This window comes from Cynoglossus semilaevis, chromosome 17, assembly GCF_000523025.1.
Source record: "Cynoglossus semilaevis isolate Cse_v1.0 chromosome 17, Cse_v1.0, whole genome shotgun sequence".
Lineage (NCBI taxonomy): Eukaryota > Metazoa > Chordata > Actinopteri > Pleuronectiformes > Cynoglossidae > Cynoglossus > Cynoglossus semilaevis.
Genome location: NC_024323.1, coordinates 8,999,395 through 9,017,378, shown reverse-complemented (window position 1 = coordinate 9,017,378; position 17,984 = coordinate 8,999,395). Strand labels below are relative to the sequence as shown.

The window sequence follows — 17,984 nt, the reverse complement described above, 5'->3', positions numbered from 1 at the left end:
TTAGTCTACATGCCTATGTGCCCATGGATAAAAAAGTGAGTTATAAAATGTGATGAATTTGTGGGGTCACCAAGCAAACAGTAATGATAAAAATCTATTAAATTGTTTGAACGATTACTTGGGAAAATATATTATTTGTTTTTGTTTTTGTGGTAAATTTTTTTTGGATGAATGAAAATTGGTTTTACAACCCGTGAGTATTCAAGTCCTGTGACTGCGACTGAACTAAACCAGACCATGGATTTTGTGAATGGCTTCACACCTTTTAACTCCTGACGACAGAGTCATGAAACAAGATGAAACACTGGCGGTGTCTACAGATCCACTATCCACCACAGGGCGGAGTCTGGCTCTGCATCGACTCGAACTGTATACGGGCAACGATGTCAGACTTGTTTGCATAGATCACAGAGTTGAATGTAGTCAGGGTCGACAAAATGTGTAATAGAGGCTCCTGTTCCACAGCAACAGCACTTTTTTAACCTTATTAACCAGTGTTTAGTCAGAGTGGTACAATGAGGCTGAAGCTCTGCTGATTCAATGAAATGTAATTAATGGAACGGTCCTGTGAAGGCTGACGATAACATCTTTGCCAGCTGCCTGGCTGCCACAGCCAGCCTGGTAATATGCAGCAATAAAAGTTGGCACAGGTTCAGTGGTGCAGGCTTGTTTAAGTTTGACTGAGGCCCACAAAGAATTAATGCCAGACATATAAAAATGAGTTGGGATATGACCTAAATATTGACGGAAATAAAAAAAGGGCAAGATGTATGTAGAGAGCCGAGGTTGTCAGTGTGTGTGTTCTCCTGGTTTAACTATAGCTGTGGGGACCATTTTAGGACAATATATTTGTTTAGGTGGTTTTGGACTCATCTCCATCTGAATAATAGATCTATGGAATTTTTTTTCACTTAATTGATGACGTCAGCATTTATGCGTCTGATCCATCACTAGTTCCAGGTTTTCTTCAATCGATCATGACGTCAGTTAGATGATGTCAAACAGAGGAAGTAATGAACAATGCTGCTTTAATAAGGTCTGTTGTAGGGTGTGTTTACTTCATGTTGTGTTTGCCTCAGTTGAAAACACACCCGGGGCTTTAGGCCATTAGTTGGACGAATTTCAAAATGTTTTTCATCTAAACTTGGCTGCCTACATGGACTGTATATAAAACGTGGACGGCAGTCATTCATACGATCAGTGAAATACCACAAGAATCTTCGGCATATTTCTTTTCCAGAAAATGATGAAGTGGAAGGAAATGAATGAGTTGTTCGTGTTTTTCTCTCATATGGTATGAATGAGTGGATCTTATCTTTTCTTTACTTGAGCTGGCACTGAACCAGGAGACTATTGATGCTCAGTGAAAGGATTTGTCGCACAAACTCCCCACAGAAAAAGGGGTAAGAATAGTTGGACGCCTTCCAGATGAAAATAATGTTCATGTTACACGAAATCAAACAGATCTGCAGGGAATCAGAGAGTCAACATTGTGGTTTGAATACTTTATATATAGCATGAATAATGACTGAAGAACAATCACACATCAAAAATGTGAAGTTCATTAAAAGTGAGCAGCAGATACAGTCTGTGCTGTCCAGGACAGGTCAAACAAATACAGTACCTACAGATGGAATGTATTCTCTGGTCTTTGTTGCACATGTAATATTTACAGGTGAGGTATCACTGGGAAAAGAGCTGTAGAATACAGAGAGAGAGAGAGAGAGAGTATATACAATAAAATATGATTTATTTTTCAACAAAGACAATTCCAAGTTCAGCAACATCGAAGTTTACTGTGAAGTTTGACATCTTCTTTCAAGTGTCCAGTCATTTCACACATCAGCAGTGTTCCTGTGATGCCTTGCTGTTTTAATAAATACATTTTTAATCATAAAAAAGTTGCAACCGTTGAATTTCACATCGACAGTTATCATAAATATCAGCTTATTTTATTTTATCAGGAAAACAAACAAAGAATATTTAAAAAAAAAGCTATTTAACGTTGGTTCTTTGGTCTCTTGTACAGGTTTCTTTATTTTAATATTAACATATGAGCAGGAGTGGTTTAATGCTTTGATAACTAAGTCATTAACTAGTCGTGTAACTTGCATATTAACAGCACTTCACAAACGTCAGCGTCTGTTTGAGGACAAAGCTGTGACACCTGATCAGTGCTGCATGTCATGTTGATTCCTCTGAGGCAGAACAGTCCAGAAAGTGTCACAGTTTGTGGACTTGGTTTTTGCCTCCCGTCCCTGAGAATATAAGCTCAGTTTAGCTTTAAAGTCATTTCCCATTAAAAACACATTAACAATTCAGAGCTCCCTCTTTGTGCCATCACATGACCCTCCTCCGTTAATCCCAGCCAAAGTCTTGTCCACTTATCTGGTAGAAATATTGGTTGAAGGGTCTGTAGAAGTCTCTGAGTCTCTGAAGAACCTCGGAGGGGATCTGGGGATGGGGTCTGCCCTTAGACTTCCCCAGGCAGCGAGGTTTGCTGCTGCCCTCAGGCTTCTTCAAGCATGGAAAGCCCTTGGTCTGGTTGAAGTAGAAGTGTTTGTCTGAAACAACTCTCTTCAGACCCAGGAAGTCCTGAACCCGGCCCATCTCACCTGCCGGATCAGTAACTAGGCGCTCACCGCTAACAAACAGGAAGTGAGACAAGGGGAAATACTGGAGCCAGTTCTCCAGATGTTTGGCATACAGACCAATGCGAACAGCGCTCCACGTGGTGTCAATCAGACCTGTGGAGGAGTTCTTCAGGGCCAGGCTCTGGAAGGATGGAAGCCCGGGGTTTTTGGACAGGGTCTGGGTGTAGTCAGACACCGCCCGTGTCACAGGATCCCTGACCACCACAATAAGTTTGGTCTGACAGTTCATAGTGCAGACACGACTGGGAGCCTCTTTTGTCACAAAGTAGCTGGGGGTTTTCTCCATGGTAATCTGGCCGTCCAGCGTCCGCGGCATCAGGTTCCTAGATGAAAAGACAGCGATATTTCAGAATTCTTAAAGTTGCTAAAAGATACAGTAGGTATTTTATAACACACGGCCAAGCAGTGAGTATAGGTGTTTTAATTTACCACTTCCTTTGTCATCCATCATCTGACTTGTCTAAAATGCACTGAGCTGTAAGATCCCAAATTAGTCAAATACAACCTCGGATTTCAACCGCAGGCCACTTTCCAATACAGAAGCTGAAACCATCAAGCGCTGCTCGCCCCTTAAATCACACTCTGACTTCAGTGGACCCGTGATTAAATGACATTGTAATTACATTACATACTGCACACAGGAGATGAAAGCACCTCCGAGTCTGTGTGATTAAAGCTCCAATCACTTCTCTGTGTTTACCTCCAAAGGCCTCCAACAGAACCTTTTTTAGTCTGACACACTGTTAGGTCTGGACAACAGAACCATCCACTCACCATGTGCCGATGAGTCAAAAACCACAAAGCCTCAAGACCCACTTAGCAGCAATTTCCTACAGATTTCCAACCATCATTCTTCCTGCAAGAGCAGACCCCCCCTGCCCCCCTCCCTGCCCTCCCACTGCCTCCCCCTGGGCTCCTGCAAGGACCTCAAAGTCCAAATTTGTCAGGAAGCATGAGCAAAAGGTGGCGAGCTGCTGAGATAGGCTGGTGTTTGTTTGCAGTTTGTGTTGTTCATTTACTCGTCACATCTTCTATATATTACTGGAAACAGAGCTTTCATGTGGCTTTTAGTTGAATAATAGTAGTCTGTGTGCTTCACAGATCGGATTTTTGCATAAGGTCGCGGCTTGACAGACGAGTGGCCTTTCAGATGACAGAGTATGTACACTGTTCCCTCTCTGCATCGCCGTTCTTCTTTCACTTTTTTTTAAAAAATCCAATCTGGCAAACTTTTTGGTATAGATAAAATTTATTGCGAAAATGTTGCTATAATGTGAAATATAGCAAAAATTAAACTGAAAGATATAAAATAATTATACATACAAAAGTTTTGGTTTTAAAAATGTGGATTCTCTTTTTAGAATAAAGATGAGGACATTTGCGAATGACATGACAATGACAAACTAACATATGTCTGTTAGTGATTGTAGTTTCTAGTCTCAGTGATTGATCCAATACACTGAGTCAAATGGACCCATTGTTTTCTGCCTCCTTTACTGGTTTAAATTATGACAGCAGAAATGGCAGCAGAAATTAATTTCTTTCAAAAGCAGTCAGTTGAAGAACAAACGTTTTGCTGAGTGCAGTTGGTTTGATTCTCTGTAGTTCATTTGAAACAGGAGGAAATACGAAACAGAAGCTTTTATGGTTTTTATGTGAACAAACAACAATTGTCGACTGTGAGAACTGACGGAGAGATGAAGGTTTGGAGGAAATGTTTTCACTGACTGAAAGAAAACTGAAGCTGTGGTCAGACTGTGAGGTTCTTTGTCATTAGTTTCACCTGGTGCCCTGGTATATAGACCTCCCTCACATTAGGGGTCAGTGTTTTGTGATGTTCATGTCTTGTCTTCCTGCGACCCAGGGAGTTTTGTGATTTTTGCACTTAATGAATAAACTTGGAGTTAAGTTTGTTGCAATACAAAAAATGACATTTGCTCTTTAGTTGCTCTCTAAATCAGCACTAATTTATTATTATCAATACAAAAAATGACATATGTCTCATTGTGTTCTTGTGCAAAATTAAATTGACCTAAAAGTAAAAGAACTGACAGGGACAACCTTATTTAAATGTTGGTAATTCAAATCCACCTCCATTAATTGATTCTCACTAAGGCTGCTGTAAATGGCCTCTTCTAGTCTGTCTGTCTGTCCGGTTTATCTTGGTCTGATCAATATGTCTGTCTCTATATGACTGATTGTCAGTGTGTGTTTGTGTGTGTGTGTGTGTGCACAGACCACATACACAACCCTCTCCCTTCGTCTGCCCTCTCCTCTCTCATCCAAAGACTTTGATTTGTCCTTCAGTCTTTTAGACAAGTGTCACTGATGTGTAATTGACCAGAAGTTGTCTGTCTCTCCTCATGAATAGTTCATGAACGGTGGCTTTCACCTCACTCTCCTCCAATCCCTGTTTCCCTCAACACAATCAGTCTCATGATTGGAGGATCAATAACAGTAATTTTTGATCATAAATCTGCTCCTTGGTGGTGTCAAGGATCTGCACACAGGTCAGAGATGATTAATCTCCCCGATCAATTTTACATACGTGTAAATCTATACTTCTGCTTATACATACGTGGCCTTCGGACAAAGCTGTTTATAATATGAAAATCCAGAAATAAGCAGAATGAGCTGGAATATTCTTCCAGGACGATACGTGCTGACGAGGAACAACAGTCTGGAACTCCCTGCTGCCACAACAGTCCAGTGCGTTTCCTCCCAGACGTGTTATAGTAGCGATTAGCCCACTGATACTTTGTAGAACGTCTGGATCATAAGATTAAATGCTAATGCTGGCAACAAGGATGTGGCCAAGAGACTTCCTGCCCCCCCTCTGAGGTTATGACTTCTCCTGCTGGAGTGCTGTAGCTACATCCTCTGTAAAACAGCACTGTGCACAGAACATAAATGCCCCCCCCCCCCCCTCCCCCGTTCTCCCCCCGAGTCAGATTATGTGTAATTTGTCCCTGATGAAAACAAAGATACACTGCTAACATGAAATATTTTGGGTTAACTTTAAGAGTGGACTTTCACATACAAACACCATGTTCATAAAGGTTTATGAGCTGAGATCCAATAACGTATGTGGAGGAAAGTAATGGCTGTAAAATGGGAAGTAAACAACAAACTGCAATAAAAAATATTTCCCAGCAGTGTTAGGAAGAAGCCTGCGGGTCATACATGGACAACAGGCTGACAAGTTGAACCCCAGAATGTCCTCAACATCATTTATGAGTCTGTGTCTGGATTCAGACCGTAGACCATGTGGGTTTACTGTTGAATCAGTTCACTTAAATGAGCTGATTTAAAAATGTTGATTATTATTATTACTATTACCAGTAACTAATGAGTAGTGCCATTACATTTAGGTAAAATGACATCACGGCCCCTTTGACGTCTGAGTGTTGGAATGTTCTTGTGTGATAACTGGTGCTGCAGAGACTGTTCAACACCCAAACCTTTATAAAGTATAACATAACCAAACAAAACCCACATAAACTGACAATATATATCATGCAGCTAAGGTTACGACAACAGAGCTTGTTTGCAGTATTGCCAAGATGGCTGCAAGACATCCTGGCTATGATGTCAGAACTTAGCTCTCGGTTTAGCCTCGCCTGAAGTTCACTGTAACAACTGATCGTAATGCCACTGTGACAGTAACCATGACCTAAACAGACCGGGGGGTCGTCATTGTCTGTCCAACAGATGCAGCGAGCGCTGCCATGCTGTCTACCGCCTCTTTGTCTGAGCGGAAACTTGAGAAAACGCTGTCAAAAGCTAAATGAAACACAATAATACAACCAAACATGGCCCGAGGACAGGTGTCAGCCTGGATGAGGAAGTTGTAAACATTATTTCACAACAGCCAATTAAACTAGAAAACCGTACATACTGTAGGCCTTGTGTTCAAAGACAAAATAAATATCCAGTACCTGCTGCAGCGTGTCACAGCAGCATCAGCCCTGAGGTCAATTTCCAGGACTGATGCAGACGTTCCCATCATCTCTCTCCTCCTGAGAGGAAGTGGATGGAAACCACATGACGACAGCAGGGCTGTTGCCACACACAGGTTTTTAATAAGGCTGTGTAGTTATCAGCTTCTTTAAAAAAAAACCTTAAGAATTAGGAAGCGGTAATGGAGCAAAGGCAGGAGTTTCATGTTGGTGGGTGGGTGTGACAGCTGTGACGCACATGTAAGAAATTAACCTGAAATATAAAATCCACTGATTGTGCCCTCATATTTATCACAGGGTCACATTGATTTGTTTTTGCACTTATCTGACTAAAAATGATTGTTTTGAACCAATAATATTTCATCATTAAATATGTGAAAAAAAATACTACTGAAAATTAGCGGCTGTCAGGCATTTTAAATACTTTACCATTCACCACTATATCTTTACACGTCATTTTCCTCAGAGCCAACTGCGTCACACAGCTACCACCACTAAAGGCTCCTACATATTTTACAGGTGCCTCCAAATGGGCCACAATGGGCCTTTAATTATTGTAATCTTCACCATATGGGTGTGAGTTTGAGCGTTCGCAACACTTAGCCCATACCATGTTAGCCAAAAAACCTCTACCATTAAAACACTACAAAGACCATTCCCATCTGTTACAGCGATCGACTTCCTCCTCCACCATCAATGGGCTCAAGCGTGGACACGGAAAAACAACCCTTACCTTGGAGAGTGTTAGAGTCATCAGTTAATTTCTTTTCTGTGTTACACAGGAGTAAAGTCCATCCCCAGCACATCTAACACTGTTGTCGGCTGTTACACATTGTACAAAACCTGCCTCCCAGCATATATTTATCCTCTGTCTTTTTTAACAACACAATGAACATAAACTGAAATGCCCGGCAGTTACGTAACTTACCAAATGGAGAGGGTGGAGAGAGATTGTTTTCATCTGTATATGTTGTTCTTAAACAAAGAGGTCTGAGTGGAGCTTTTAGAACCTGTTGAAGCAGTTCAACAACAGCTACACAGACTGAGATCAGACGTACTTCACTGAAAGTCTCAAGTATATCACAAAGCTCAAAAACATTTTCAGTGTGAAAATGAATCTGTAGAAGAATGAATCGGTGTTTTGCCATTTGCCATTTTTCAATCAGACGACTGCATGATCAATTCAATTTGATAAATGATGATGATCAATAATATGAAGTATAAATATCTGCAGTGGTAGAAGTCAATAATTGTTGTGATATTTTACAACTGGTTGCGTAACAGTAGAAATAATTTCATATCTTTATATTTAAAAATGGATCATTACACTGAGGTCTGATTTACATATCTGTGTTATATGAATGATATATAAACTGTCATGTTCAGACAGTGCTGACCTTGCCTTGCTCTTTCTTTCATATAAATCCATTCAGTATGGTCGATGTTGACATGACTGTTAGTCAAACAATTGATCAGCTTTTGAAAAATATTGATGAGACCTGGAGTCTGAATTCAAAGACCTTCTTCTCATACATTAGAGTTGTTCATTGTTTTCCGAGGATGTCGTTCATCTGTGTGAAAACTTCCCTCCTTCGCTGTGAAACAACCACTGTTTGTTCTGTTACGCGACATCAAAACCCGATTTGTTTATGGTAATGAATTCAAGATACGAGACACAAATAAAAAACAGACTTCATTTACACATCACTCAGCCCCGGGCCACCACCTTCATGGTGACATAGCTGCGACAATCACGACCATTGTGTCATGGAAAAACTCTTCAGTTGTGGCTCTGGAGATTCGTGTGAAACCCTTCACTCCACAATTTTTTACCAAAACCATGAAACAACACAGACAATCATTAAAGCTCTGCTAAATTTTCAACGTACTATTTGTGGGTTTTCCATTCCTCTGTTGGGCCTGTTTTCACACATTCAGACAAGGACAGAGGCACATGGGTGGAGGGGAAAAAAGGCGAGACTGACTGGATCGTTGGCATAAAAATAAATAGAAAACATATTTGAAGGAAATGTCTAGTGGATGACAATGCAGTTAGAACAATGCATTTGCATGTCTGTGAATCATCTGTAACAAACAGAGCAGAACACGTCTGGTTTCATCTAATGAACTGACATGAAACAACTCTGATCCGTAACTCTCACAGTTTGTACTTGTTTCCCAGACGAAAAGATCAAATGTGGATTTGGAATTATCACAAAGAACAATAACTTGTCAGACATTCTGATCTAAAAACAATATGTCTCTGGGAACAACATTGACTGTAGGCAGTCATCAGTGGTGCCATCTGCTGGCAGGGGCTGAGGGGTGTTGTAACCGTTTAGCAAAAAAACAATAGGGCGAGCAATAGAGGCGACACATCAAGGTTAAGATAAATTCTGACCTTTAACCTTTCCCCAACCTGACCCCAATTCTAAACTTAACTCAAAACTTCTTCAATCTAATAAATATTCATTGATTCACTGTTTACATGAACAGCACTACGAGGCCTAGTTAAAAGAGAAGCCAGAAGGAAAGTGTTCTAACAAGGTGAAAATGATGTGTTGGAGAGAGCAGTGAAGAACGTGTCGTGTATATATATTTGAGCTGAGCGCTAACCTGCATGTGTATGTGATTAAGTGAATAAAGAGAAGAAGCTCAGCAGCCATCTGAAATGATCTAGGTTGGAAGTGTTACCATGTGTTTCTGTGTTCTCACTTAAAATAGATCTAAAAATGTCGGGAGGTGGAAGTCAGAGGAAGATTGGATTTCATGTACAATCTGCTGTCAAAGTCGCTGTTAATCAGCGGTTTCCATCCTGTCAGACATCGCTCTCTCTCTCTCTCTCTCTTTCTCTTTTTATGACACCTTCCAACTGCCAAACTCACATGTCTAAAAAGAGTATTCTTCTGACGGCGTCGATGAGCTCGTGCTGAGCTCGGAGCCTCTCTTCCAACGCATCTGGAGATGATCATCTTCATACAGAACCCAAATCCCTCCTCAAGGCCTTAACTACACACAAATGATAGCTCTGGTCAGGCTGGTCACCCCAAATCAGCTGTGACAGTAGCCGTTGAGCATTTCATCTGCCTCCTTTTATAGAAATGTAAAATTTGTGACCAGCAACTGAGGCTCTTTTGAGTTAGCCCTGAGCAGCGTGAGTTCGTGTAGTACCTGAATGTGATTTGACGTTTGTCTGGATTCCTGGGCAGTTTTCAGAACAAGGTGAGAACGTCAATATGAAATGTCATTCAAAGGTGAATAAATGAGGTTTGGATGACGCTCAGTATGATAAACCGCTCTACAGGGACCCCAGCCGCATTTTGATCATCAGGGAAAATATTGGCTGTGCCTGATCTGAATATATCATCACTGTCTGTAGTCAGCCGCGGTCAGACGTTCTATTGGCAGGAGGCGTCAGAGCTGGTACACAGGTGAATGGGAGTCAGCGGGGACACTGATGATCAGCTGACCCTGCTGTCTAAGCCATTCATCATCCTGCAGCTCCCTGACACGTCATTCACAGCTTGAAAACCTGTCGTACATTTGCATCTCGTTTTCATGCCTGCGTCTTTCATTAATGAATTTTAAATGAGAAGCAGTTGGTGTTAAATATTAATGACTGTTTTAACAGGTAGAACTTTTTGTTCTTCGGACAGAAAAAAAAACGTTTAAGGCATATGTGATTTGTTACTGAATCAGGAAGTCCTGACTTGTGTTTCATCTGAATGTCATTGTGTCTCTGAGCTACTCTGGTACTTGAACCGCAGGTCGTTCATCATATCCAGACACCGGGGGAGGTCAAAATTCTGTACTCAAACCAGGTCCAGACTTTGAGATGGGTTCTAGCAGAAATAGGAACCAACATAAAGTCACTTATGGGAATTTTGAGATTCTATATGTGTTTTTTAAGTGACATTTTTTAGTTTGACGTTGCATGAGATAAAGCCTAGGACTTGGAGTCCCAGTCAATTCACACAGATCTGATCACATGTAGACAGCAAAAAGTTCAGGATTTGTCATATTTGTGTTTACATTTCCTGATGTTTCTGTCTATGAATATTTACAGTATATAGCTACTAACCTACACCTATAAGGTATATAAAGTGTTACATCTATGTGACCCAAATGGGCCGTGGTCTTAAGAAAATGATAGCTCAGAGCTAAGTTAAAAAAAAAAGAAAAATTCAACTTATTTAGGTTTAATTAATTGTATTAGTTCTTTTTTGTAATTTAGAAATTGTGTTAAGACTTGTTGAAGCCACAGTGGAACAGTGGAAGGATTCCTGTATGACATACAGATGGTTTGTGGTTTGATTCCACCTAGTCACTAATCCTGGCCAGGAAAAGAACTGAGAGTTGACCCTGTGCCACATCACTGTGGTGACCCTGATGGAGGAACAGGCTGAGAGTGATTCTGGAAAGACTTCTCGGTGCCTTCTGTCACCAAAGGCTCTTTTCACTGTCACTGCAGATATTCTTAGAACTTATTGTAAATAAACTCACTCATGCTGTGCGTAAAAGGCGCACTGCCCGTGCCGGGACCCACCTGTACCACTCCAGCCCTTTGTCATAAAACCTGTCGAAAAAGTGCGGCTCGGCACCGACAGCCCTCACGTCCGGGTGGATGCGCAGGAACTCCAGCAGCGCGCGGGTTCCTCCTTTCTTCACGCCGATTATAATCGCCTGCGGGAACCGCTTGGTTCCGAAAGTGTTGGACACGGGGATGCCGTTGTTCTGCGCGCTCTCTTGCTCAATGGCAGCGTCCGGTGTCTGCTGTGGGAACTGACCGGGCGCGTCCATGTGCTCCGCGCCCGCGAAGTCTGTGCGGTTCCCTGGAGGTGGTGCGTCCAGGAGGGGACGCGGCGGCGGCGAAGACCGCAGCTCGTCCAACACGCGTCTGTGATCGTCCAAAGTGTCATAGTCTCTGTCTGAAGAGCGCTGGCTGTAAATAGTCCTGGGAGCCGAGTCACAGAACGCGGTGAGGCAGTAGAAGAAGTAGGTGAAGATCAGGACCATGGTAAAGAACACGGAGACTTTGGAGAGCGCTTTCCCAGAGTTGAGCCTGACTCTGCATCCACTACATCCCATGAGTCGTTCTCCTGCTCGATGCCAAAGCTCCGAAGCGGTGACAGCATGCTTCTCCTTCGGTCTACATCAGAGATGATGCTGTTGTGCGGAACCTGTTGCTCACAAGTGAGGCATCACATTTAAATGTTCTCCCCCAGCAGCGATGTGACACAGTAGGTGTATCGTGGGTGGAGGAGAAGAGAAGAGAAGAGAAGAGAGTGGCTTTATCTTTTTGACTGAACAGTCTGAGGGACAAGTGTCATTCACCCTGTCTGGGCTGTTCTCACAGAGCCTGCTGTGTGTGTTTGTGTATATGTGTGTGTGTGAGTGTGTGTGTGCATCCTGAGCTTCACTCATCTCTCATTCGAGGTTTCCCCTGAGCTTCTCCAACGCCCCTCTTTTTTTTAACAAGTCTCCACCCTTCCTCTCTGAACTATAGCATAAACAAGAGTAAACATGGCGTCTGGCTTTATGATTATAATGAAGCTATTTCTCTACAAATAATCGTGACAGATGAAAACACAGGCTTAAAGTGATGAAATTGGCTGTTCAGGGTTCGATTTAAAACTTTCACTAGTCCTGAAACCAAAATCGTTAAAGTTAAAGTTAAAGTTAAGACTGAACTTCATTGATCCCACACTGGGAAAATTATTACTAAGACATGAGAAAATTACAGGATTAAAGTTTTCTCTGCACATATGGACATTAAAGCTGCATTTATAGCACCATCCGCAGGGGAGAAAAGGAAGCTCCATAACGCAGTATTGTCTTTAACAAAACAAATCTTTTGGCCCTAAAGTTTTCACACATGAGAACTTTTTATGACAATAAAACGTAGAGCACTTTGTGTTGAGCTGCAGGCACATGAGTGTTTAACAGAATGTAAACTGACTCCACAAAAGGAAAATCCTCTTGTCCCTTTGAACCCATATGATAGATGTCTGCGTCCGCCCCGTGGACAACAGGAGCCCTGAGGTTGTCTCCCTCTGCACCCTGAGACTCAACCCTGATCCAACGCCAGCACGGTGACAAGACTCCTGACACAAACCTTCAACAATAGGCCTGCAGCAGGGGGTGGGGGCTGCCCTGCCTCCATCCCATAAATACAGTATCTGAGGCTGACTGTGTCACCTTGGGGGCTGAACAGGAAGGATCAACACAGGGATGTTCCCCCGGTTCTGTAAAGCTGGAGCAGGTATTGAGTTTCTCAGATGGAGGGGTTTAGACTTTGAACCTGACTCACACACCAAGGGCGGCCGTCTGAATGGATACGCACACATGCACATGTAACACACACACACACACACACATCTGGAGGCTCGGGGCGTTGTACACCTCAGACAGAGGTGAATATTGGCAGAGTCATTCATATCTTTGTCTCAGCATGAACGAGAATCCAGGGAATAAAATCACTAAGACTTACGATCGTTTCCTTCTTCTGAAATTTAGTTTAGCAAAAACAGAACTCGCTCGTGTTACTTATTGTATTCTCTGCTAAAATGTTCTATATGAAACTTAAGGTTTTTGGACAATAACATATAAAATTGACTCTGAACTGAGGTATTTCTTGTCAGTGTTGCCAGAAATTTACTTTTATCCTTTTCTCTCACATTTACTCAGTTTGTCTCATCTGCCCATTTTTGTTTTTTTTTAACTCTACATTTATCTTCTCAAGATCTTTTCTTCTTGGCAGCACTAGCTTCAATGTCCTCAGTCTTATATGTCAAATATCCCGTCCCATCCAAGTGTTTTTGTTCCAGTCTGGCCCAGAAGTCACCAAAGAAAAGTTGAATTCAGTCACGTTTACTTCCCATTTTTTGTTATTTAGACGATTACCCGTAGAAGAAACCATCCAGTCTGGTCCCCAGGGTTTTAGAGTCAGAGTCCAAGTCTGAGGATAAGGGTTTGACTCAGGTTTGAGTCCCACGTAGCCAGTTTCACAAATGAATCTGTGACGTCATTGCCTAAGTCTGAACTCAGTATCTGAGTTTCTTCATCTCTGCTAATGCGTAGTCATCTTCATTCCCGCTCCTCTCCACCTCTCCTGTCCTACATCACTCCACCTACTCCATCCTAACCATAGGGATTTGACCCAATCCACCGTTCCACTCCAAACATCTTCCATTCATCTTTGACTTGTCTCTCCCTGTCTTTTAGGACAAAGACAAAAACGTATTGACTCACATAATCACAGTATTTTTCATGTGTAACTTTTTTAGTGTGAGGTCATTAAAGTCACATTCTTCTAGTTTTCTACAGACTTTGTCTTTGAACATCTAACCCTACTTGAACTCTCCATATTTGATTCACCCTCAGACGGTAACACGATTTCATGCAGTGCTGAGCCGTTCAGGCTGGTTGACAGACTTTCACACCTGCAGTCGTAGTCAGTGATCTTCCTCCCCAGGATCTGCTCTGTTGATGTGGGTACTTTGTGTCACAGCAGACAAACTGAGAACCTGTGATGTGCTGGTAGATCCAACCCCCAACCCTTGACTATAGCTGTACTGTGGCCTTACATCTGGGACTCCAGATTACTGACTGGGTTCTGATCCATAGACTGGATTATGATTCTGTCCAGAGAGGGACAGAATCATCTACCTCTCCCTCACCTTTAACACCATGTGACCTTGTCAGTCAGTATTATTGTGACTGAGATATCCTTCAGAGTCTGATAGATGAAGGTTCTCGACCTGAGCAATATACGCCAGTAAAAAAGGAATGGAATGGAAGGAATGAAGTCGTCTGACAGTCTGTCAGTCTTTTCCAGGACACTGATGAGGACCGTACACCTAGGGCCGAGGGCGATATGGTCTAGAACTGGATTAGAGATGAAACGTCTCCGTGTCCTCGATTCTTAATTGCAGGAAGTAATTACTGAGAAAACGAATGCAGACAAATTGTGATTTTGTGCTGCATCATCTGCAGAACCTTCTGGAGACTTCTGGCAGCATCAAGGCCTCGAGCCTTATATTTGCTAATATCTGTAGTAATTATCTGGAGATAATTAGTGTTAAATCTTTCCCGGTGAGAAATAAATGACTTCAAGGCGTTAGCGTTGGGAGAGATGTGAAAAAATACCCCAAAAAAGTCTGTAACAAAGGTCTGCGTGGAGGCTGACATGACCCAGGCAAATATAGAATAATAACATGTTTTGAAGCACAAACAGCCATTGTAAATCCTGTCACAGAGAGGCCAGCCTGGCACTGAGGAATTCACAGCTTTGGAAATGACTGTCGACTGGTTCACAGACCATTCTGACAAAAGGAGGTCACAGGATCCCAGCTCCGCTTTCATCGCACACTTACAGTTAGACTGACAGATCTGAACCCCCAAAATACAAACAGTACCCTCATAGAAACTAAAGGGGAGGGGGGGCAGTGGTGTAGAGAAAACAAATACAATATGGAAGTTGTGAATTGTCTCTTTATGTCTGAGGTTTTGGGTAAAAATGTCCCGTTGATGTGTTGGTATGTCTACGTCTCTCTAATCAGATGCTTGCGCGGAAGTATACAAAGAAAACTCTCTGTGAGAACGTTAAAGTCAGACTTAGGTCACATTCTTCTGTCAAAACTTGATCCGACAGAGTAACAATCGAGCCTGACCCAAACCTGACAGGTATCCTGGCTCTTGTCTCCAAACCTGAGATTCACTTTTGTTTTGCTTTCACTAAAGAAAAGGAAATTGTGACACTGTTTTCTGTTGGTTTTCCCAGATTATAGACTTTATTCTCAGAGAGAGAAAAAGTAAATTCATACAATTTATATATTATTTATATATGAGTTAGCATTGGTTCATCCTTCATTAATTTCAGCTATTTGACTTTTAGCTAATAATAGACAAAGGACGAGTTAACTAGCATAGTTAGCATTTTCTGTCCTGGATTTTTGGCTCTTTATAGACAAAGGACGACATTTTCTGTCCTGGATTTTTGGCTCTTAGCATTGACAACCACATGTTAGCCTCGAAGGACTAGTGAGGCACAAATTAATTTACAGTATAATCTGCTGGATTAGTGTTAGCTGCGATATCTGACCTAAAATCTACAGGAAACCCTTAAAGATTGTGTTTAATTAAATTACCAATCAAACAAAAGTATTTGTCGTGCATCAAATACATTTGTCTGAAGTCGCCGCCGGCCTGGGGGCTTTTTCAAGATTATCAAAACCGGCCCTGCTTCAAAAAAAGTTTGGACGCCCTTGGTCAGGAGGGTACTGCTTTCCTTAATGAAGTACAGATACTTCAAACCAATTCCCTCCAACATTTGACTACAGTTGTTGCCAGAGTACTTGCCTGCTGTTTTGTTCATTTGCTTTTACTTTCTTGTGTTTATCCGCTGTTTTTCTCTTAGCAGAGATTACAATATTGCCAGCATGATTGTAATTCCAAGCACAGACGCTGGCGTCATTTCTTTACTGCCAATTTGGCCAAAGCCTGTTAATGATTCCACAGCCAAGAGAGCAGTCACTGAAAACGTGTTAATTATTACAGGCATCTGTAAGCATCTATGTAATATTGGTGCTCACACAATCTGATGCCAACAGTCAGGTAGGCTCCCCTGGCTGCTGCTGCTGCTGCTGCTGCTGCCGCTGCTGCTGCTGCTGCTGCTGCCACTGCCCCCCCGTGTGATTCCTGTGAGATTTCCATAGCCAGAGGCCTGCTGATGGTGGGTACATGTGTCAGCCATTACAGTAAATTACAAATCCTCTCCAGCAAAAGCAGAATGTTCCACTCTCATTTTGTAATTTCCAGTTTGAGGAAGAAGTTGTCGGCCATTTGATATAGCCGCAAGATACTCGTCAGCCTCCTCAAAGCCATCGTGACAGATCTTTGAAACCACAGAGCAGGAGATACTCATTTAGCGGTGGAGAGGCATGGCTGTAATTTCCTACAAAGAGGACCTGATGTTTTAGTGTCTGGATTCAATATCAACGAGATATTTACTAATAACAAACTCCAGATTGTAGATGTGCACTGAAGAGGGTTCTTTAATAAAGCCTTCAATTATCTCTAGCTCTTAAGGACTTTAAGCCAGGGCTGCCCAAAGCAGGGCCTGTGGGCCAAATCTGCTCTGCCAAAGAGTTTAAAAGGGATTTAATGTAGAATACATTTGATAGAAAGAATATATACTTTATATATAGTTTAAGTACTTTTATATATTCAAAATAAATATATAAGAACCCAGCGACTGAAGCGCAGCTTCTTTGAAGAAATAAAGAACATCAAACTGGTGCGTGGTCGACATAAGCCGCTGCTCAATTGTAGCGCCCCCAGGTGTCACCGACACAAAAGGCAGCTACAAAGCAAACAGTGAGGCCCCGCCCTTCTTCTCCCCAAAACTTTCATCTGCTAACTTGAAACAAATCACTAAGACTGATGGTTGGAAGAACAGAAACAAAATCACTCTGATCTCCTCCAGAGCACAGATTCTTCTACACCCCCCACGCTCCCCCAACTACTCCGCCCACCCTCCGTCACATGTGACCCACCACCTTCACACAGGTGCATCGTTCTCTGTCGCCTGCAGCAGCGGCAGCGTTTACTGTTTAGTCTCTGAGTCCAGCTTTATAAAGACATCACAGTAAAAAGACGAGTGGACTCACGGTGCACGAGGAGAGACGTTTACTACTTATGCAACGCCCACATCGGCCTTGAAAGCATTAACCAGTGTTAGATTCACATGGTCCTTGGAGTTCGTCATGGGAGTCGTTTAAATGTGAGGAAGAGCTTACTGGAAATCATTCAAGATTCATGAGGATTAGATTTTGGGCGGCAGACGCTGCCCGGAGGTTCAATTATGTAAAGAACATACACGTAGAGTGGATTATTTTTCATATCAACAAAAAGAGAAAAAAAACTTGTCACTGAGTGCAGGAAAGCAGCTGCGCGGATCAATTTTCAGTGTGTCTTTCAGCCTGGCTATAAAACAAGAATACCTTTCAGAGAAGCAGGTCTGTACAAGAGGCCCATGTGGAGTTTTTTTGTTTTTTTTCAAACTGGTATTTACCTTTTCTGGGAGCTTTATTGTAGCAGCAGAATCAGGCGAGTGGGAATCTAAAAGAGTAGAGAGGGAATTAAAATGAATGACAATCATGTCATCACACAAACCACAGACCATTTGGGAAATGCCTCCTTTTCTAATCCACGGCTCTGCGGTGAAAAGTGGGATCTGGCGGCGCAGCTCCTCCAAGTGATTGGGTGCAGTGAGAAGGGTGGAGGCACAAGGAGAGCAGGGTACCAGGGTACCAGGACTGCAGCGCTGTGTTGGTGTGATTAGGAGGATGAAAGAGGAATCCTGTGAGAA

General features: G+C 42.3%; 1 protein-coding gene across 1 annotated transcript; it reads right to left on the bottom strand.

The window, feature by feature from the left end:
- Positions 1–1,988: 1,988 nt before the first annotated feature.
- On the bottom strand, positions 1,989–12,755 carry LOC103393081 (heparan sulfate glucosamine 3-O-sulfotransferase 6). Its single transcript, XM_008329917.2, has 2 exons — positions 11,160–12,755; positions 1,989–2,977 (listed from the first exon to the last, which is right to left on the bottom strand). The coding sequence occupies exons 1-2, from the start codon at positions 11,699–11,701 to the stop codon at positions 2,359–2,361; spliced, it is 1,161 nt and encodes a 386-aa protein (XP_008328139.1). The 5' UTR covers positions 11,702–12,755; the 3' UTR covers positions 1,989–2,358.
- Between the last annotated feature and the right edge of the window lie 5,229 nt (positions 12,756–17,984).